At 39.8% G+C, this 22,699-nt stretch overlaps 1 protein-coding gene and 1 long non-coding RNA gene across 2 annotated transcripts; one reads left to right on the top strand and one right to left on the bottom strand.

Moving 5' to 3' along the window:
- Nucleotides 1–266: 266 nt before the first annotated feature.
- Nucleotides 267–20,128, bottom strand: golgb1 (golgin B1). Its single transcript, XM_077234098.1, has 20 exons — nucleotides 19,990–20,128; nucleotides 18,904–18,991; nucleotides 18,097–18,267; nucleotides 17,880–18,002; nucleotides 17,524–17,679; nucleotides 17,243–17,362; nucleotides 15,075–15,188; nucleotides 13,131–14,712; nucleotides 12,895–12,977; nucleotides 12,144–12,213; nucleotides 6,737–11,819; nucleotides 6,208–6,631; nucleotides 4,540–4,773; nucleotides 3,595–4,422; nucleotides 3,303–3,487; nucleotides 2,940–3,093; nucleotides 2,605–2,690; nucleotides 2,138–2,209; nucleotides 1,640–1,730; nucleotides 267–1,493 (listed from the first exon to the last, which is right to left on the bottom strand). Exons 2-20 carry the CDS (start codon nucleotides 18,982–18,984, stop codon nucleotides 1,356–1,358), a joined length of 9,795 nt encoding a protein of 3,264 aa, XP_077090213.1. The 5' UTR covers nucleotides 18,985–18,991; nucleotides 19,990–20,128; the 3' UTR covers nucleotides 267–1,355.
- Nucleotides 19,656–22,574, top strand: LOC143741737 (uncharacterized). Its single transcript, XR_013205213.1, has 2 exons — nucleotides 19,656–19,787; nucleotides 20,047–22,574. It is a non-coding gene; the product is annotated as an uncharacterized LOC143741737 (long non-coding RNA).
- The last annotated feature ends 125 nt before the right edge of the window (nucleotides 22,575–22,699 follow it).

The raw sequence follows: 22,699 nt of genomic DNA, 5'->3' as shown, positions 1-22,699 counted from the left end.
TAATATGTATTAGAAGCAGTATTATATGTTTTTAATGATTCTTCGTTGTATTAATTAAACATTTTATGTTTGGGTCAGACCCGAGCCAACACAAATTGTGCAGGACGAGTAAAGCATTTCAGCACCCTTAAAAGGACAATGCAATGGTTGTGTATTTATTTCAAACACATAAAAGAATGAAACATTCTAAAGATCAACTTTTTACACTAAATCAAATGTTTACTGTACACATCTGCTGTACAAGAACAGCACACCCACACACTAGATGTGTTTGTCTTCACATAAATAGACTTTATTTCCAAAAAATAGCCCCTACAACAGGGTAGCAGGAGGGAGAGAGAAAGGATAATTTACAGAGATTTTACAGATTAAACACTCATTGGGCTGTGCTTAAAATCTCACAGTAAAGGACAACATTTTAACCATAATCTAATCCAGCCCTATACAGCCCAAACAGATCTGAGTGACAGTAGAATAGTGAGAATAGGAAGTCTGGCTCTGGCTTAGAAAACCAGAACAAGCGGAACATGAATGACATGAACTCGAGCTGAAACAGAACCAAAACATCTAAAGAAATTGGTAAAAAAAAACAATCCAAGATAAAATTACTTCATTTATACCTTTAAGGGTGGATAAAAGCAATAGTAGTCCAGGTGTAAAGACCAAGATGTGTAGTGTGTTAAAGAAAATAAACAACAACAAAACCAACAAATAAACCGGGGAAAAAAACATAAAATTACAGTATTGCACAAAGCTGTCAAACTTATCTGCCATAAAAGAGAATGTCAGCAAACTAGGACGTTTCTAATAGACACGTACAGTAACTGTATCAGCTTTGCCGTTGCATTGCATTTGAATGCACTGACTTATAAAGAGATAATTAACTAATTATAGGATGTTGGAATGTGGTCAAAATAAGTCTTTTTATGTCTACCTTTATGCAATTTCACAGACAATGTGAAACCCTGTTTGACAGAAAAGGGGAAAAAACCTGACACTATACCATGTCAACTTCATCTACATTTTCCTTAAACATTTTTTTTTCATTAATGAGGGCGTTCTTAAAGAGTAAAACAATGTTCTTGAGGAAGTGCAGGTAGTGTTCTAGTTTTACTAGTCTGGACTAGTCCCATTAAAACTGGGTGGAAATTATTTTTTGTCAGAGCACTCCGATAAAAATAGAGAACAAAACAAACAGAATCAGATGTAACTTTGGTAAAAAGAAAACTAAAAAAAAACAAGGAAAAATGTTCACAGATGAATGTAAATTAGTTAATCCTGTCCATTTGTTTTGTTTAGTATAAATGAATGAATATGTAACTGTCTTCCGCTCAGTAAAGCCTGATGAGTCTCCCTCACAGATATCCTCCCATGCATAGCAGTAACAGTACGTGAACAGTCAGCAGGTAGAGTGACACAAGCAGAGGGGTGCGCTGACGAGAGCAGAAGGCGACTCGCAGCATTCGCAGCAGCCCAGGTCCACCACTACGAGTCTGAGATAAAGAAAATATACATAAATATATCCAGTATATACATACAGTATACACATACACGCATACATATATATATATATATATATATATATATATGGCATGTTTATACCAAATGGTGTGGAATTGCATTGAGGTTTTGTGTTTACCCGTGTAACAGCACCCTCTGGTGGCTCAATAAGTACAGCTGTCTCTGACGTCATGGCTTCGGATGCTGTCTGCCACTCCCCCTGTGTATAGCTGTAAATGATGAAGGAAATTGACATCTGTTAGTTTCCAAATTATTTAATTAATAAATTTTACATAAAGGCAGACTGCAGCAATAATGCCCAGAGTCAGGGGCAGTGAGAGTTGATCTTAAGCCTGTTTTATGCTTCTGCGTCGAATCGAAGGCGTACCCCCGCAGACCCCTCTGCGTCGCCGCGAACCCCTCCGCCGTAGCTCGACGTGCACCTCCAAAAAATTGTAACTACGCGTCGAGGTGACGCAGACCACAAGGGCTGTGATTGGTCAGATGCACCGCGATGCAGCTCAACCTGACGCAGAACCATAAAACGGCCACGACGCCGTAGGAGTGACGGCGTAGCTACGCCGTGGAGTTGACGCAGAAGCATAATGAGGCCTTTAATCTGAGATATGGATCAAACCGTTTGAGGCGATCCTGTGCAGCGATGAGCTCCTCCTCTACTCTGAGTCTCTGTTCTGACTCCTCATCCAGCCTGACAGAAACACACACATTGAATTGAAGAGTTACTATACAGCACTGGTAAGGGGGGAAATTAAAGCTAACACATGGAAAGTCATTGAAAGAGTCATGAGAGGCCCATGTAACCTATGATTTATAGATTATTAACCAAATCAAATAGTTTAGAAGTCATATCTCAGGTAATTTACTGTTGATATTTGGCCACCATTTATTTGAGAGAGCAGCGAAGTGTGGTAAACACAGTACTGGGTAGATTACTTACAAAATGTGGTACGATATTGATTCCAAATAACAGGTATTATCTACAACTGCTATTAATGCAGTTTGTGGGACCGGTGCTAAGGAGATTGACAAAATGCAACTGTAGATCAGTATAATTAATGACAAAACTAAACTTGGCAGCAGTACCTTCTCTGGAGTTCAATGAACTCCGCTTTATATCCCTCGTTGTGCTCTAGAGGACCACCAGGTGCAGTGTCTACTGCAAGGCTTCCCTAAAGGACAAAGAAATCAACAGTGGATGCATCACACTAAAGACAATGAAACAGATCAAGGACTTCAAAGATTTCTCCTTAAATATAAAGTGGGTCTTCAAAAGTCCGAGACCACAGAGAAATAAGCAAAAAAATTCCCCATTTCATACAAAGCGTATTAAAGGAGGTAGATGAATTGAGAGTGAAAATAGAAAATTTCTAGGCTGCGTCCAATATCTCATTCTTGAAAACAAGACTATAGCTTTTTACCTGTCTTTGTGTGTGCTCATGCCGTAATTTTGATGCACGTGCTTCCTCCAGCATGGCATTAAGCTGGCGAACCTGTTGGTCCCTGTCTGAGAGCGTGGCCAGGGTCTGCTGCTTCAAGAGCTCAGCCTGGCCCTGCCAGTCCGTCATCTCAAACCTACACATGTAAACAAAAAAATTAAGAAATTGTAAGAGAAAAATTATTTTTCACTTTTGGAGGGACAGAAATTCTGGTAAAAGAATGCAAACATTTCTGGCTAATTCGCTTTAGGCTGTCTGGACAGCTGTTTGCGGTTTTCTGCAAGACTACCACCAAAACAGCAGAATGGCAGAGAGCATGTCATGCATTAGACCGATCAAACTTACCTGAGCATTTCCAGTTCTTGCTTATCTCTGTCCATCTTGGCATCTCTATCCCTCAGCTCTGCCATGATTTTTTCCTCTCGCTCCTCTGCCTTTCTTCTCTCTTCCTCTAAAGCCTGAGTGAGCCTGGATAGTTCACCAGATCCAAGTCGATCCAATTCAGACCGCTGCCACTGCAGCTGTTCCAACTGAGGTACCATGAGGGATGCAATTAATAGGTTGCAAACATTATTAAAGGCGGCAGGATGCAATATTTTTATATTTCCATTAAATTATTAGGTAATCCATTACATACCATTCTTTCCCTGTCATTTTGCAGTGCTGCTAGAGCATTTTTTAGGCTCCACACTTCTCCTTTGGAGCCACTCGGGGGAGAAGCTGGGTGAACCGTCCGGTTTATGTCATCTAAACGGAGACGCAGCTCTTTGGCCTCACTGACAGCTTGATCTCTTGAGACCTGCAGAGAGGTCATGGCTTGACCAAAAGACTGGTTCTGAGCTCGAATCTGACAGGCTGATTCCCTCTCCTCCAGAAGCTGTTGCTCCATCATCAACAGGTCTCGTGCCAACTCCGCCACCCTCTCCTCTGCTGTTTCAGCTTCAGTTCGCAGAACGCCGCCTTCCCACCGCAGCTCCTTCAACTCTTTGCTGTGGAGTGCCTGGGTCTCCTTCTCCAATTCCAAGGTCTCCTCCAAGGTGGTGATGCGTTTTTTAGCAGCTTTGAGCTGTTCCCTGAGCTTCTCTACCTCAGCCCCGGGTGCATCTTGCCTATCGACTCGAACATTTCCTTCGCTGGCCTGAATTAAGTTCTCCTGCACCAATGGAAGTACCTTTCCTTGTGCAACGTCTTTTTCAAGAGCCCGAATATGGCTCTCAAGACCTTCTTTCTCTCTCTCCAGGAAACTGATGCGCTCTACCTGGGCAGCAAGAATCTGTTTGTGCTGGGAGTCCTTCATAGCAAGAACCTGGTTCAGGTCATTTCTGTAACCATGAAGCTTGGCAGCCAGCTTGGCATTCTCAGCATTGAGGTCATCCCGCTGTGACAAAAAGGCTCGAAGCTCCTCCTTTAATCCATTGTTTTCACCTGCAGCCTCCTGGATAAGGCTGTCCTTCTCCATCATTACCTGAGAGAACATGAGATTTTAACATGTCAGAATTTGAAAAGGTCCTCTGTATTAATTAAGCAAATGAGGGTAAGCTATTTTTTTTCCAAATCTAATCAAATTTTTCAAAGGGATTACCTGGAGGTGTCTTTCCTCTAGCTGCTTGTATTGGCTTAGTACTCTGTCTCTGTCATCCTGCAGGGAGCCCATAGCCTTGGTGAAGGACTCCAGTTGCGCTCTGCTCTGGAAGGTATCCTCCTCAGCCTTACGGAGTCTCTCTTCTAAACCACGCAGCTCTTCTCTCCTCTCGTCCAGCTCTTTTTCTGCCATCTCAGCCCTTCCATCTGCATCCTTTCTAGCCTCATCTACAGCCTAAAAGAAAAGAAAGCCTACTGTTTTATTATATAGCATTAAATTACTAATTGTTGAGAATTCCTATGGATCACACGACATGCTCAGGTGCACTTAATCATTGATAAATCACTATTGTTTGGTGTGTTGGTGTGTGCCAAAGCCATAGAGAGAAAGAGTTGCGACACTCCCATAGACCGCCATAAGAACTTTGGAATGCGGAAGTAACGTGTGTCGTGGAGCAGACAATAGTTCCAAACACTGGTAGTTCCAGCATTGAACCCCATTCATTTTCAATGTTTCCAAAGTACGCTCGCTGGTAAATTAATGAAATTACTGTGTTTTTTTACTTTTAAACACATTAGCCGACCTCTCGTGAATCTAGTCAGTAGTTATATTTTATGTAGCCAGTTTTAGTTAATGTTTATTGGAAGATAATAGATTAATTGCAGCTATAGCTTACGTGACACTAAAATTAGCTAACTTACAGTAACCTGATGTATATAATATATAATATTATTAATAATAATATTTTATATATATATATATATATATATATATATACATACACACACACTTCATTTATTTACATGGGTTAGGGTTATGCGTGTATATATGCATATTTGTCAAAATGTGTGTTTGTGTAATACATATAGGCCTACATAAATACACATGCATTCATATATATATATATACATACACAATTAATATATTATGTGTATGGGTTAGAGTTAGTTATGTGTGATTGAAATATATATAAATGTGTACTGTACACAGTACATCGTATACATGTATTTGTGTGTGTTTTCTGATGAATGGTTTAGTCTATGATTAGGGTAGGATGAAGGGGTACATTAACCATACTGAAATGAATCCCGTTAACAGTTATTTAGCTATGTATTTAGGAACATAGTTAATTCACTCATTAACTATCTCTCCGGTTTCCTTTTATGAAGTTAATATTTACCGAAAATTGCTGCAAATATAGTCGTTGCTTTCTACGTTATGGGAGCAGTCCATTTCCCTCCTAAATCATTCACTTGTACATGCACAGGGTAATTAATTATTTATATTTTATGTTGGTTGGAATTCTGAACGGACCGCAACTGCAGACCACTTTGCGTGATCACGAAGGTAGGCTAATGGCTGAATCGGAATTTATAAGCAAGATCACGGATCAATAGCCTAATACAGCCCAGTTGTGCTAAAATAAATATCATGAGACGTCCATCATCAGTTAAAAGCCGCTAAAGCCAGTGCTACTACCCATGCGAACATGAACACTAAGCTTTTCCCTCCAAAAAAACCCTGGACTGGACCCCTGTGTTTTAATGGACACACCATCCTGGTAGCACATTTCCTGAACGAAACATTCCCAAACATTACACTAATAATGAGATGAATGTATATGCATGGATTCATTTCAGAAACTATGGTATTATTCAGTATAAGTACCTGTGTCACAGCTTGCTCCTTCTCACCAAGGAGCTCCATTTCCCTCTTCTCCTTCTCATCTAATGCAGCCTGAAGAGTTTCAGTAAGGTTCTTTGAAGATCTCAGGTCTGTCTCCAGTTGCTCAAGCCTCAGGTATAGTCTCCTTTCCTCTGTCTCCCTTTCCTTGATCACTGCACGTGCCTCATTAGCATCACCCTGAAGATTATACACTGCTTCTTCTAGTGTTTTGGTGCGGTGCCGTAGACCCTCTGCCTCTGTCTCCAGGGTAGTCAGTTGGGTGCGAGTTTGCGTCAGGTTGGTCTCTACCAGAGTGAGATTCTGCTGCAGATCTACTCTTTCTTTCTCAAGAGCTGCAATGCTTTCATTATGTTTTTTTTCCAACTCAGACAGCTCTAGTTGTAGGTTCTCTTCTGCCTTTTGCATTCTGCAGACATACATTTTATTTATGATTTAAAATATACTGTAACAGTAAAAGTATTAAAAGTATGTTAACAGAACCTGATTTGAAATAGCTCAAAACAAAACAAACCTTTCCAATAAACTCTGGAGCTCCTCTTTAAGGGTGGTCTCCTTCTGGAGTTGCTCAGCTAGTTCTTTAGCCCGAGTCTCAGCCTCCCGAACATCAGCCTCCTTTTCCTGTAGTTCGCTATGAAAACGGCTCTCCCATTGCTTGGCCTCATCCAGCACTCGATCACGATCATCCTGCAGGGATGACATGGAGCGTGAAAAGGCTGCCAACCGAGCCAGTGCTTTATCCAGACGGGCTTGCATTTCCTGGGCATGCTTGTCTGTGGCCTCAGCAATACTCCTTGCCTCCAAGGTTGCCTCTTCCTCCCGCTCCCGCTCCCTGCAAGATTTTTCTAGTCTTAATTCCATCTGTTTAAGCTCAGCTCCAAGGCGATACCTGACTTCATCCAGGGTACGCTCTGCATCTAATTTCAACTCGACCTCTTTGCTTTGTACCGTTTGTTCTGCAGCTAGCTTGTCTGCTTGGGCCTGCTTTGCTTCTTCCAGTGCCATGTCCAGCTTCACTTTACATGTTGAAAGTTCAGATGCAATACTTGTTCTGTCTTGCATGTTCTTTGCAATTTCCAATCGCGCTGCCTCAAGTTCTGCACTCAGCTCATCTCTACCCAAAAGCACTGACTTAACTTCTTTACCCAGTTCACTTATTCTTTCCTGGTACTCAATGCAGTCTTTCTGTAGATGACGGACTTCAAGTTGCTTTTCCCTCAGCAGCTCCTCAAGCTGACGTGTTCTACTTTGACTACCTTCTTTAAACCTCTGTGCAGATTTCAACTTCTGCTCCAGCTCTCTTTGTTTGCCTGCCTCAGCCTCTGCCTCTGTTCTTTCTCGTTGGGCCTGCCTCATGTCCTCCTCCATCCTGGCTGCCCGGCCCCTCTCACTTGCCACCTCAGCTTCCAGTTCAGCCCGCTCTCTCTCCAGTTTCTCCAATTCCCTCTGCATGTCCATAAGGCGATCACGACTGTCAGATGCCTCTTGCTGGTAGCCTGCAATGCTGCCATTGAGCTGAGCCAGCTGGTTCATCAACCGCTCCTCTAAGTCATCTCTTTCAGCCTCTAGGCTAGTGCGGAGTTCTTGTAGTTGGGTCTCTTTCTTAGAGCTCTCTACATTGTGGAGGCTCTCTCTTTCTAAAGTCTCCTGAAGTTGCTGGTTGAGGGAATCCAGCTCTGCATTAAGCATGGATTCTTGCTCGTTTCTGGATTCCATGTGATCCTCAAGAGCAGCTTCAAGATCCCTTATCTTACTCTCTGCCGCTTCGAGAGAGGTCTCCAGTTCCTTGAGCCTCTCTTCTGTTTGAGCATTCATCTCTGCTTGCAATTTTGTGACTCCTTGTTCAAGTGAAGTATTAATGGATTCCACTGGCTTAGTGAGATCAGCCTCTAGGGAAATGCTATCATTCTGGTACTCTTGGATTTCAGTTAAATCAGGACTTCTCTGCTGTGTGACGACTTTAACCTCCTTAAAAGTCTCCATGGAGCATGTGTCCAGGGTTTCACTACCCTTTGTGTCAATTTCCTCAGCCAAACGTTGTCTCAATTCCTCAGCTTCATGCTCCAAAGAGTTTTTACCATCCATAGCAATATTATAATTTGTTTTCAAGGTCTCAAACTCTTGTTTGACTCTCTCAAGCTCTTGTTTCAGTGCAGTTTCTGTATGTGTGACCAATTTCTTCTCTTCCTGCTCCCTAAGCCTTTCATTCTCCTCCTCTAGATCCATAATCTTTTGATGTTTGACCTTGGCAAATTTTCTCATTTTTTCTTTTACAACATCCACCTCCTTCATAGCTTCCTCAGCTAACCTCTCCGCCTCTTGTCTGGCTACCTCATGGGCTCGTGACTTGGCTGCTAACTCATGCCTTTCCTGTCGAGCAGCTTCAAGCACTCGTCTCACTCGTTCAGCCTCATCACTCACATTTTCATATGACTTGAGGAGAGATTCATACTCTTCTTTCATGCTTTGCACCTTTTCTTCCAGCTGCCTGCACACTTGTTCGGATTCCTCTTTGGCACTCTCAGCTTGTCGTTTGTATGCATCCTTCTCATTCAAAACACCCTCCATAGCAAGTTTAAGGCTCTCACAGGACGCACTCAGACTCTGGTTTTCTAACAAAGTTCGATCCACCTCCTCAATTAACTTCTTCCTTTCTTCTCTTGACTTGTTCAGCTCCACCTCTATTAACTCCAGCTTCTGTTGTAGCTCTAATCGCATCTTCTCAGCAGCAGCCTTTTCCTCCTTCAATGCCTGTCTCTCTTTGATTGCCTCCTTGCGTGATACAAGAGCAGCCTGAAGTTTACGTTGAAGCTGTTGGAGTTTGGCACTATTATCCTTCTCTTCTTCCTCACGTTGTGGCATTTCGGCTTCCAGTTTTTTAACCTTATCTTGCTCAACTTTAAACCCTTCTTCTAATGAAGCAATCTGCTGATCTTTCGCCAGTACTGTTTCCTGCATTTTAAGTAGAAGTGAACTTTGTTCACTAAACTGTTGGCTTAAATCAACAATCTCATCATTCTTGTTTTTAAGAAAGTGTTTAAATTCTTCCACTTCTGACTGAAGTGCTTTGATTAAGGACTCAGCATCTGAGGTGCTTCTTTTAGCTGCTTCCCAAGCCTCATCCACCTCCGCTTTCAACTTCTCTGCATGCGCTTCAGCTCTCTGACATTTCTCTGTAAGAGCCTCAATTTCCTTGGTGAGAGCATCAATCTGCCTCTCCTTTTCTCTCAAGTCTTCAAGTTCTTGGGAAAGTTCTTTGAATTTGCTATCTGTAAGTGATTGAGAGGATTGGCTCTCTTGTAGACACACCTCTAATTCTGCACGTGCAGCCTGCTCAACTCTTAATTCCTCTTGGAGAGCATTTATAATGCCCTCATTATCTTTTATCATGGGCTGCTGAGATTGCTCACCAAGTTTGTCATGTTGTTGTGTCTCAGTCTCAGCTGAAGCAAAATCCACCCAGTCATCCTGAACCCAATCGTTTGTCTGTGGTTTCTCTAGATTCTGTGTAGTCGACTCAACATTACCATCCACATTCCCACTCACCACTTTATTTGCAGCATTATTTGATTCTAGCAGACCCTCTAGCTCCATAATACGATTCAACAACCCAGTTTTCTCTCCCTCTTCAGTTTGGAGGCGTTCAAGAAGCTCATTGCATTGTTCTTCCTGCTGTTTTGTCTGCTCAAGATGATGACGATATTTCTCTTGTGCTTTCACAACAGTGTCCTCATGAGCATCAGTAGCTTCCTGAAGCTTCTTATGCAATGTTTCAATGTCAGATTCCATGGACGCTATCTGCGAAAGAAGTCTATTTTTGTCGTCAGCTGCCTGTGACATTTGTTGTTCATTCATTTGTACATACTGCTTTGTCAAATGTTGTATTTCTGCATGCGACTCAGTCAATGCTTGATCTTGTTTACACATTTTTTGTTCTAGACTTGTTAAGGTCTCATCTTTCAAACTTAAAACAACTCTGGTTTCTTGCAACAAATCATCAAGTCTCTGTATTTCTAGCTCTTTTTCCTTAATTTCATTTTTAAACTGAAGAGTTATTCCCTCATTATCATATCTTTCCTTTTCTTCCCTGTTCTCAGCCCCCTTCTCGAAGTCTGTAACTTTTTTCATCAATTCTTTCCGCTGTATCAGAGCTGCCTGCAGCTTTCTCTTGACCTGTTCTCCATCTTTCTTCATGGCAGCCATTTGAGTAAGCAAATCATCCTTCTCATTTCGTAAAGCAACAAGTTCCTCACTTTCTGCTGTTTTATCCTCTAGGATTTTCTGCTGGTTATCCCTGACACTCTCAAGTTCATAAATTTGCTCTTTTAGCTTTTTGACTTCACTGGTTATTAAAAAATGTTCCTCTCCAGCCTGGAGTAGTTTGCTAGTCATGCTATCATTGATTTCCATCATCTCTTGGTCTTTCTGTGAAATACACTTTTGTTGGTCTTCCAGATCCGCCTCCCTGTCAATGAGAGCAGCTTTTGCCATGTCAGCTTCCTGAGAGACCTGCGCTAACCTGCCCTCTATATCCAAGAGCTTCTGTTCCAGTTCGGAGGAAGCAAACTCTCTGTCCTCCAGTTGAGCAGCCAGCATTCTAGCTTGACCTTCTTGTTCAGCAAGTCTTTGTTGGGCTTTATCAAGGCCTGCCTTTAAAACTTGCAGCTCATTATCTTTAGAGCAAAACTCTTCCTTCAAGTTCTCAAACTGATTAGCAATACTTTGCCCATCTAATTTTTCTTGCTCAATCAATGCCTTAGCTTCGATCAGCTCTTTCTCGTAGATGTCTGCCCTGGACTCAGCCTCATTTTTGGAAACTGTGAGTGACTTCAAAGCTTCCTCCAGCTGGAAGACTTTCTCCTGTGATTGTAAGGCTGAGTCTTTAAACTGCTGAAGCTCTCCCAGAAGTTCACTGTATCTTTTCTGAATCTCTTCAGCTAATACCCGTGCAAAAGCCTGACCAGTGCTTGAATCTGTATTTAGCAGACTTCCTTCCTGTTGACCAAAACGTACCTGTACAGTTTCATGGATAACTAAAGGTGGTGATTCAATATCAACTATGCAGCTAGTTGATGCGACCTGCTCATCACAGGTCTCTTCCCAAGATTGCGTGGATAAGCGTAGTGTCGCAAAGTCCTGAACTTGGGGCGACCACTCTTGAGTCCCATCTTGGTTGACTGCTTCCAGAAGAGTCCAGCTACTATGAGCCACCTCTGAATCACTGCTTGTCACCATCTCATCCGAGGAAGTACCCTTTGATTCTCCAGGAGAATCAGGTTGAATCAGGCTACTCTCATTGCCAGCAGAGACAGACAGAACAGAGGTGTCTACTGCCACAAGTGTTGTCTCTTCCTCTTGTGAGCCTTCAAAAACCTTAGATAGAGCTGTAGAGCTGTCGTGCAACTCAGCGATGTCTCCTCTGCTAACACTGTCTGCACTTTCCTCCTCTGGGATATTCAGAGTTTGGCCTGTGGTGAGTGACAGTTTTTCTCTGAGAGCGAAAAGTTCTCTTTCTCTATCTGCAAGCGCCTGCTCCAGAAACAGTATCCGATCAGTCTGGACTTCATTTTCTGAACTATGTCCATCTCCACTGTTATCTGAAACAGAAATCATGAGACAATCAAGTGAAAATCATCAAATAACTTGAGATTGCAAAATGTATCATGTTTAAAATGCATATTGTTCAAATATAATTTTTTAACTTCCTGTTTATGTTTTGTGTTCTGACTGAGGAAACCTGTCTTTCTGGTTGTCCTAACTAATATCTAAACATAAACACTGCAAACATTTTTAGTTTAGAAACCACATTGTTCTCTACTAGAGAGCAAGACAATTATGGAAGAAAATGGGATTGCTGTTACTAAAAGAATCACTGCATTTTAAAGTACATTCAGCTACACACGGGCAAATATTAAACTTACCCTGGTGTGTCCTATCCAAATCCTTCACAGACAGGTCAGTCACATGACCACCTAATGACTCACCAGTAACCTAGGAAAGACAAGCCCTTGTTACAACAAACAGTCTGCTCACACTAATGCATGCTTATTGAGCGTGCACTGGTCTGCTGAATTCCCACAGTAACACCATAACAGTTATTTGAACACCATAACAGACCACACCTTTATTAATACTTCATAACTATGCCCTTTTATGTGGGGCCAGAAATAGGAATAGATGAAAGTCGGGAGGATTATAATATCTCTGGCCTGATAATCTGTGAGACAAACCGTCTAGGCATTAATGTCACCTTGTGTCTGTTGCACCAGACACAGATTGTGCTATATACATCCAAATTAGTTTGCTATAGCAGACACATTGCCCTAGACAAGTGCATCTTATTCTGTAGAGCATCTCCATTAGATTAATAACTTTTCATGCTTGTTTTTGGTTGCAAATTGTAAGTCCAATGACTATGAAGAGTAATAGAAATATAGCTCAACTGTACACCGATCTGTATGATTTGAAGTATTCATGTCCATAGCTTAAATAATGCACGACAGATTTAATACCAAGAACCCTAGGTAGTTATTTGAACACTTAAGGATAAGCAAAAGTAATAGTAAAGCTTGCTTTAACTCTTATTAATTGCATTGAAAAGATTCAAAAGACTAACTGCACTGAAAAACGCTATGTTTAAAAAGCTTCAACGTATTTTTGCAATCCACCTACCTGAACAGTCAGAAGTTGTTGCTCCAGTTCCTGTATCCTAGCAACTGCTTCCTCTCCTTCAGCTTTGCTTTTATCAAGTTGACCTAGAGCATCAGGTGCATTAGAACATAATTACTTTTTGATCACAGTACAAATAACGTGCCCTATATTGTTCGTTTGGTTGACAAAATGCTTCCAAGGACAGTTTACTCAAACCACAAAAGCTGCTTTGAACTTTGTTCTCCTGGGCTGCTTACCTTGCAGAGATTGTAGAGTGAGTGTGATCTGAGACATGGTTGCTTGACTCTCCTGCTGTTCATCTGTAATGTTGCTCAGCCGTGCTTCTAGAGCAGGTAACACCTCTAAAAACTGTGCAGAGTCCGTAGGAATGGATAGTTCCACCTCTGCCTCCCCAGTTGTCAAAGACCAAATTCCTCTCCAAAGTTTCTCCAGTGCATCCTTGGTTTGAAGTCCCGCTTTATGTTCCTCTTTACTGGCGTCCAGTGTCTCTTTCAATGACTCAAGCTCATTTTGCATCTGTGCTAAGTGATCTCTTTCACTCTTAGATTCTTCTTCCCTTGCTCTTTCTACTTCTTCAAGCTTCTCCTGAAGACGATGAAGCTCTTCCATGCGACTTGCAAGCTCAACCTCCAGCTTCTTTGTCATTTCCTCTTTCTGTTTCTCTGTGACTTCCAGACAGGCTTGCAAGTTGGCCAGCTCTGTCTCAAAGCTTCTCTGTCTCTCTTGCAATGCCTCCAGTCGTTCTCTCCCTTCAGCTGAAAGTCTTTCCCTCAGTTCATCCAACTCTGTGGTCTTTTTCATTAATTCAGCATTGAGAGCAATGATGTTCTGCTCTTTTTCACTGTCTGTTGTTTCTAATCTGGCTTCTAGAGATACTTTCAAGTTGGCCAGCTCTGCCTCAAAGCTAGTCTCTCTCTCTTTAAATTTCTCCAGCATTTGGTCATTCTCTCTTTCTTTAAATTCAAGCTTTGCTCTCAATTCATCCACATCCGCTGTCTTTTTCAGTAATTCAGTGTTGAGAGCACTAATGGTCTGGTCTCTTTCACTTACTTGTGTTTCTAATCTAGCTTCTAGAGATACTTTCATGTTGGCCAGCTCTGCCTCAAATCTAGTCTCTCTCTCTTTCAATTTCTCCAGCATTTGGTCATTCTCGCTTTCTTTAAATTCAAGCTTTGCTCTCATTTCATCCACATCCGCTGTCTTTTTCAGTAATTCAGTTTTGAGGGCACTAACGGTCTGGTCTCTTTCACTTTCTTGTGTTTCTAATCTAGATTCTAGAGATACTTTCATGTTGGCCAGCTCTGCCTCAAAGCTAGTCTCTATCTCTTTCAATTTCTCCAGCATTTCTTCCTTTTCACTTTGCTCAGATTCAAGTTTTGTTCTCATTTCATCCAACTCTGTAGTCCTTTTCAGTAATTCAGCGTTGAGATGGGTAACGTTGACGTTGAGTGCACTGATGCTGTGCTCTCTCTCACTCTCTGATGTCTCCAATCTGGCTTCTAGATATACTTTCATTTTGGCCAGTTCTGCCTCAAAGTCAGTTTCTCTTTCTTTCAATTTCTTCAGCGTTTCTTCTTTCTCTCTTTCTTCAGATTCAAGTTTTGCTCTCATTTCATCCATATCTGTTATCTTTTTCTGTAATTCATCGTTGAGAGAATTGACGGTCTGGTCTCTCTCACTCTCTGAAGCCTCTAGTCTGGCTCTAAGAGCCTTGAGTTCTTCCTCAGCTCGCATGGTCCACTGCTGCCTCTCCTCTTCTCTCAGTCTCTGGACTTCTGCCAAGTCCAGCTCCATCTGCCTGAACTGAGCAGTCAGAATCTGAAGATATTAAACATTCATCATGTTTATTATCTTGCTTAAGGGTCAACAAATAATACAAACTGTGAAAGGAAATACTCCTATAATAGTTTTGAATGAACTGCTTCTTTAATCAGAGATTTTAGCCTAACCAGCTGAGACCACAGCATACAACAAGAAATTCTGTTGGTTACTTGGATTCTATTTTTGATCACACAGCTGGGGTTTCCCGCAGTGAAATCTAACTGGTTCAAAATCACCACATAGCTGTATGTTGTTATGGGCAAATATCTCTTGTTTGACTGATGATTTGTAACATATTTTGCTTTCTGTAACGACGGTCAAATTTACAGGGCACAGTGTAAAATATATGTTAGGCTGACCTGTTTCTGCTGGTCTGCACTGTTGAGTTCCTGTTGCAACATTTCTAGGACTTCTGAACGAGAACGCAAGGACTCCTCCAACTCCTCTATGCGCTGCTGGGATGCACGAAGAGCCTGTAAAACAATAAACAGGATTAAAGCCCAACACAGAACGAGATATAAAGGTATAGATACTTGCTGCAGGGTTTGATTTATCAGAAATGAACAAATATTTAAAAGATCAATCTTAATCCGAGCTTGCTTTCTTAATTCCCGTCCAAAAACGTGAACAAAACATAACATGCCAAGAGTTGGATGCTGCTCACAGAATGTGAAACTAGACAGCTTAGATCAAAATTGCCATGGCAACATGATGAGCTATGATTTCATGCTTTATAATAACACACAAATATGGTTACAACCCCTCAGGCTATCCAAAAACAAAACAAAAAAGCTAACAAATTTGAAAACGGCAAGACAATGATGTCCTTAGATTGCTGCTCTTTTCCATCTCTCTCTCTCTCTCTCTATATCTCTCTCTCTCTATATATATATATATATATATATATATATATATATATATATATATATATATATATCAAAAATTAGCAAAAATCTAACCTTTCATTGAGGTAAAAGAACTGAGGGTGGGGGGAAAATCACATTATGAAATAAATGTTTTTCTCCAGAACAAGTTGGGAACAATTATTTGCCCCCCTTTTATTAAATACTTTTTGCAACCTCCTTTTTCCAAGATAACAGCTCTGAGTCTTCTCCTATAATGCCTGATGAGTTTGGAGAACAACTGAGAAGAGCCTGTCAGGTTTAGATTTTTTATCTGTTGGTATTAGATCGAATCCATGATGCCATGTATCTGAACAAGATGTCCAGGACCTCTGGCAGAAAATTAGGCCCACAGCATTAAAGATACAGCATAGTATTTCATTTTACACATGGGGTACTTTTTTTTATCCCTGTGTGCACCAAACCCATCTTACGTGTTTGCTGTAGAACCCGTCCCGTTTGAAGTTCCAATAGTGTCAGTTACTTTTCAAGCTTTCTATGGAGGGGGCAAATAATTTTTCCCATTGTGTTTTGGAGAAAAACATGTATTTCATAATGTGATTCCCCCCCCCCCCCCCCTTTCAATTATTTTACTTCAATGTTCAATGAAAGGTTCGATTTTTGCATATTCTTTTTTATAAATATCAAAAGGATAAACAATGCATATTTATTTTTTACAGCCATCTTTGATCATATTTACCAAGGGGGCAAATAATTCTGACTAGCACTATATATATATATATATATATATATATATATGATCTTTATTGTTCTATTCATTTTCTGTTTCATGCTATTTTTGAAACCCTGTAACCAAAACATGGGACGTGTCTGAATGAAGGTTATAACACTATAAATAGTGTGATCATGAAATAATAAAATAGAATTAGAAATGTATAAAATTAAGCAATCAATTAATCAACCAAAAAATAAACCATAATGGGTAACAGACTTGTAAATGTATCCTAAATAAAAGGTAGGGAGAGGCTAGCAATAACAAGCTAGTTTTTAAGCATGAGATTCAAACCCAACCTTCAGAGCACTCTCTAAAGATTTGCCTCCTTCAAAACAAATGAACGGACACAGCAGAGTTTGCAAAGCGTCACGAGACAAGAGACGGTGTTAAATTACCTCATGACTGTGTCTACAATGTGCTGAAGACATGTAATGTCTGTGTGAGCAGGGTGTGAAGACGGAGGCGTGGAAATACATACATGTTGACAAGCAGGTAGGACATCATATCATTGCATTCGGACCGAATGCAATGATTGGACGAACATTTTTTTGGTCCTGAGGCTTCCACAGAAGATACATGTACATGTTTTAATATTTGTGATTGGTTGTGTAGAGAGTTTCAACCAGTATAACAAAACGTGCTTATAAAACAAATTGCCTACCCAGCCTTTAAGCTATACCTCAGTAGGAGCAAGCTAGTTTGGGACCTAATGTTGGTTTGTAGTTACTGATAAACTTTTATTTCCTATTATCAGAACTTTGGTATAGTTGAGCTTGACGAATGCAGTCAACACTTTAATCTGTGTAGAGACTAAGAAAAAGAAATATCAAAGAAAACTGAATATGAAAGAGGACCTTATTTATGGAAAGTGCCAAAACATGAGAAATACCTGCTGTAAGTCTGGGTCATTTGAGGTCTGCGTGAGACTGAGGAGTTCTTGCTCATGTTTAAGGATTTGATCTTGAAATCGAACATCTTTTTCTTTCACCACAGCCTGCAGGATTCGCACCTGGACAACATTTAAAAACATAAGTAGATAGTATTTAAGAGTGAAAGACTTATATCAGACTATTAGATAAATAAAATGACACATTTCAAGATTTTAACAAAATAAGTACCTCAACTTAAAGACATATGGTGCTTAAATGAATAGTTTTGGGTGAAACGCACCTGCTCTGCATGACCCTCCTCTCTCACACGCTGTTCAGCCTCCCAGAGCTGCTGTTGGAGGATCTTGTTGGATGACTCTGCCTGGCTGAGCTTTTCTTTCAGCTGCTGGAGTTCCTCCTCCACTCCTGGAGCCATTTGGAAAGAGCTCTCTGAATTCTGAAAAAATAATAATAGTTATCACCATAATGCTGCAGGAAAACCTAATGAATTTGCCAAACACTGACTGTATTAAGATGAACAATAGTAAGCACCACAATCATAATCATATTGGAATATATTGTCACATTAAATAATATAAGTTGGTCATAATAATTAAAATTGGTCATTATTAAATAATATAAATATGTCAAGATTACCTGACTGCTGTTCAATGCTTCTTGTCCTTTCAGCTCAGAGATCTGTTTGTTTAGTGAGGCCATCTTAGCTTTGGCTTGCAGTTTAAGTTTAGTAAACTTGACTTCTGCCTGTTCTTTCTCCTCCTGTATGAGGACAAAAAAAAGCTTTAGACCTGTTAATATTCCTGGTCTAGTAAGTGCCACTTGTTTGTTTCTTTCTCATTATGCAAGCCCACACCTTGAACTGTTTTTCAGTGCTGGCGAGCAGACTGTCCTTCTCTCGAATCAGCTCCTTCAGCTGAACCACCAGCTGCTCTGTCTGGGCCAGCCTCTCCAAGACCTCTTCTGAGGGGCCCGGGCCCTCCACGGATGCTTCAGAATCATGCTGGGGCTGAGGCACCAGCCCATCCTGCACCGAAGACAACATTCGAAGTTTAGAACGGGTTCTCTCGAGGGTTAATTACATTACAGTCGGTGTGAAATCTACCTATTTCAACAAATTGGATGTTGTGGATCTTACTGTGAACAGTTCATCCATGTATGCATCTAATTTTTTCATTTTAACCTTGTGAAGAATCAAATGTATGTCTCTACTTCTGTTTCATCACAACTTAAATAACAACTTGTCCTAAAGTCACCATGAAATCAAAATTGACAAATCTTTTTTAAGGAATATTAAAGTATTTATTATAAATGATTTATCCATGTACTTCATTATTATAATTTTTTTGATTCATGTGCCCTCGTAATCTTTACTCAAAATAACTTCCCCTCTCTCTTGCAGCGACTTTTCTTCTCTGATGACGTGTTTATGAGGGCGGGACAACCAGTCCCTCACATGACATCACAGCAATAGCAAACCACAAAATAAAGTCCCGCCCTATACATTTTTTCTTCTTCAAAAAGCCGTACACCACAATAGGAAAGAAAAGACTATCACAACTTCCATTTCATGCCGACTTTAAATTAGCACTGCTCTTTTTCATCCACTTATGCTTGTCTTATCCTTAGTGGTCCATGCCACTACAGGATTTTGTGTACTCACCTGTAAGTCTCCATCGGAGCGTTCCTCACCAGAGAGCTCCTGGAGGACCGAGGACACCCCTTGGGTCAGCCGGCTTAACATGGCTGATCTGTATGTAAAGATATGCAATGCTATGTTAGTTCACAGCTCAAGTATGTTCTATCAAGCTGTTTACTGAGTGAATTACTGAAACTGTTTTTAGCACGTTTAGCATATAAGTAAAGACAAAGCCAGAATCAGATAACGACAGATAGACTTTCAATTAATTATTGATTAATTTAAATTAATAATTTAATAATTGATTAATTTAAAGGGAAATTTAGCTCTCTAGAACCCATATGAGCCAACACCTAGTAATGACAGGTTGGCATTAAATATTCATTTTATATAAATATAACACGCTTCTGTTGCATTACATCACATCAAATCCATGTAGTGAACTAAGTACATACATTACAGTTTGGTTAGTTTATATATTTGTGTTAAGTTGTATTTCTCATAGATTTTGATTGGACACAGACTGAGCACATCCATAAAAAAAAATAAAAAAAAGAACATCACATGCATAACTGAAAATACATAATGAATAACTAGATCACTAGATGAACTCAAATCAGGATCCTTTAATGGTTACGTAATGTGTCCAATGTACTGACAGTAACCAAAGGAGACGTGAACGGAATAACAACATTGTGTCTATCTTTCCTGGTAATAAATAACCACCTTTGGCAGAGCCATATAGCGGAGAAAAGCGAAGTGAACCGAAAAACCCCGAATCAAATATAACTGACTGCGGCTGCGTCGCTTTCATTTTGTCTACACAACAGCAAAGATTATTGAGCGACTCTTCTTCCTTGTGTTTCAAAACCGATTGATATCAGCACAAATGTTCGAGACACATAAAGGTATGACTTTTATGTTTCATAATGGTTATAAAACGGCATTGTTAAAGCCCAATGAGCGGCAGTAATGAGCGCAAGCTTTAAGTGAGCTCGTGCTGATGACTCGTAAACAACTGTAACGATATAAATGTACTTATGTTTGTGCATGTCAGCGGATGAAAACGTTCAGATGCAGCTTGTTAATGTTATTAAGCATGAAACTAACCTGTGTAATCGGCGCAGAGAAGAGCTGCGTGGTTTATTTGATCAATTTCGTCTCCAGGATTTCAGAGCCACATCACCAAAACATCCCGGAAACAGAAACCCAGCGCTGTGATTGGACCACGCATGGGAGTGTCTGAAAACTACAAGTCACTTTGTGAGCCGCATAACTGTACGCCAAGGGAACGTCAACAAATATAAAACATAGAATCATAATTTAAGTACCAGGCATGGTTTGCAAAAGATAATATGAACAAATTACAAATATTTGTTTAGTTTTGGAGTTACATAATGGTTCAAAACAGAATGGGAGGACATGATTTAAAACTTAACATGGTTATTCATTACGTAAAACAGTTAGGACGCAGTCTCCTTCTGTTGGCACACTACGCCACAGTGTTTGTAAGCTTTGTATCTCGTTCTGTGAACTTTTTTGTGGAAGTGATCAAGTGGACGTCGATGATTGCCAGATGCACAGTAGCGGTATTTGAATCCATTCATAGGAGTCTACATTGGTTGACCAGAAGACGCAGTAGTAGGACGTCCATAGAAATGCTGTCCAGCAGCGAGACCGATTCGGACTGATGAAGGACATTGTTATGAACTCAAAGGAGAACAATATCATGACATTAAAATTCTTCATGAAGAAAACAGATTTTACATGGATCTTATATGGAGTTATATACTCCAAGGAGAACAATATCATTGCATCAGTGCATGCAGAAGTTTGTTGTGTTTCTGTACTACTCTCTGACTTGTACGTTACAAGTCTCAAGTTTCTGTTCACTTCAAAGGGCTCAATCAAAGCAAAGAGGTTGAGAGAGAGTCCACCACTGTGTTATAACCACACCGGATAGACTGAAGACTGAACTCAACACCTGTTTTTCAAGTCTAGACCAGTATTTTACTGAAAGGAAAAACAATGCAAACATTTAGATAAGTACATCCTAACTCGTTTTGCCTCACAGTTAATACTAAACCGCCTTGTTTTTGCCATAACAAGTTCTTTATAAATCATTCTATATCCACTGAATGCAGTTTAGCAGTGAGGGAGACAAATCATTTCTATTAACACGTGTGTCCGATTGGACATTATATGGTTTGAGCAAGTGTATGTTATGTAAAACAATAATCTAATCATAGTAAACCTGAAACAAGTGGGATTTGTATCATCGGTAGCAGAGAAAACTCAGATACTGTAGCCTAGCAGGTTCAGAATTTTAGTGGGTTAAGTTATTCAGCTCCAAAATATGATGTTTTAATGGGTTACATACACATTTCAGGAGTTCTCAGAAGCGAGCAGTGCTATTTTAGTATCATTGATATACTATTATAGTTTTTGTTAATATTTTAGATTATATAGCCTATATATAATTCAATTTGAGTTAACCCTGAGCGGAGTTTGTCATAGTTTGATAAACATCTGGACAGTGCTGGGTAGATTACTTACAAATTGTAGTCTGTTACTGATTCCAAATTAGGCTACATTACAAAAATTTTAGTTAGTAATGTAATCTAGATTTTAGGTATCTAGGTACAAAGGTACTTATTTTAGGTAATGTATTCAGATTACTTTTGACCTAACTCGTTTATAACATTGATTTGAATAATCTTGTACCATACTGAAACAAAAAGAGAAAGAAAATATATTCCATTATTTGTTATCAACAACATGAAGTGCATTAAACATTACATGTGTGCAATTCCACAAACCCGAAAGACCTTCTTAACATATATAAGCAGTAGACTGTTATATAAAGGAAAATTTTAAGTATAGAATCAATTAATTGAATAATTTACTGCCATTGTGAGAATAACATGCAATCATGTAATCAATAAACTGTCTGATTACGAGCATTTTAAAATGTAATATAATCTAATTACAAGTACTTCATTTTTTTTTTTGATTACGTAACCTATATCACATGTAATCAGTTACTACCCAGCACTGCTTCTGGAGAATGGGAGACTACAACATACTACTAACCTCACAAAATAACAATATTGACTGTTAAAGTTTCCTTGTAATGAATCATTTTTTTTTTTTTTTTTATAAAAGACTGAACAGATCTAGCAAGCTTTACATAGTTTGAGCTTGAGAGGAGAGAAAATTTGGGATCTCTGGGATCTCTAAATGTATTTATGCTTAATATCTAGAGATCTCATTCCTGTTATAGACTATGAATTTTTAAATGGTATTAACTACTAATATTATTGTTGAATATATGCCGACCAATATAATATGGATATTGTGTGTCTAATGTCACAATCAAATGCTAACAAACTGAAAAATGTATTTCATGTGAAGAATGTGGATGCTCCATTGATTTTTGGCATTATACTATTTCTATATATTTTATTTTGGCACTATAATGTTCTCAGCTGTATTCTTTGGAATCTTTAGCAAGACTATGAATGTCAATATGTAGTTATTTTAAAGGCTCTGTGATGTATGATTAAATGAAAAAATCGACTGAAGCTTGTTACCATGGCAGTATGCTGCCTTAAAATTGTTACATGGCTATTAATGTACATTTATATGAATATGATATCATTGAAAATAAATTTGGAAACATCTTGCATAAGACACTTTCACGTCAGTTGTCTTTTCATTACAAGTCCAGAAATGCTGATGCAGTTGCATCTGTTCACAGGCCGTCACATGGGAACGTTTGTCAGCATGTCCCCAATCTCACATGCAATTACCAATGGTC

The sequence above is a fragment of the Siphateles boraxobius genome, unplaced genomic scaffold (genome assembly GCF_051911475.1).
Source record: "Siphateles boraxobius isolate OS27281-9 unplaced genomic scaffold, OSU_SipBor_1 19, whole genome shotgun sequence".
NCBI lineage: Eukaryota > Metazoa > Chordata > Actinopteri > Cypriniformes > Leuciscidae > Siphateles > Siphateles boraxobius.
The sequence above is the reverse complement of the archived record's forward strand: the minus strand, read 5'-3'. Positions and strand labels throughout refer to the sequence as shown.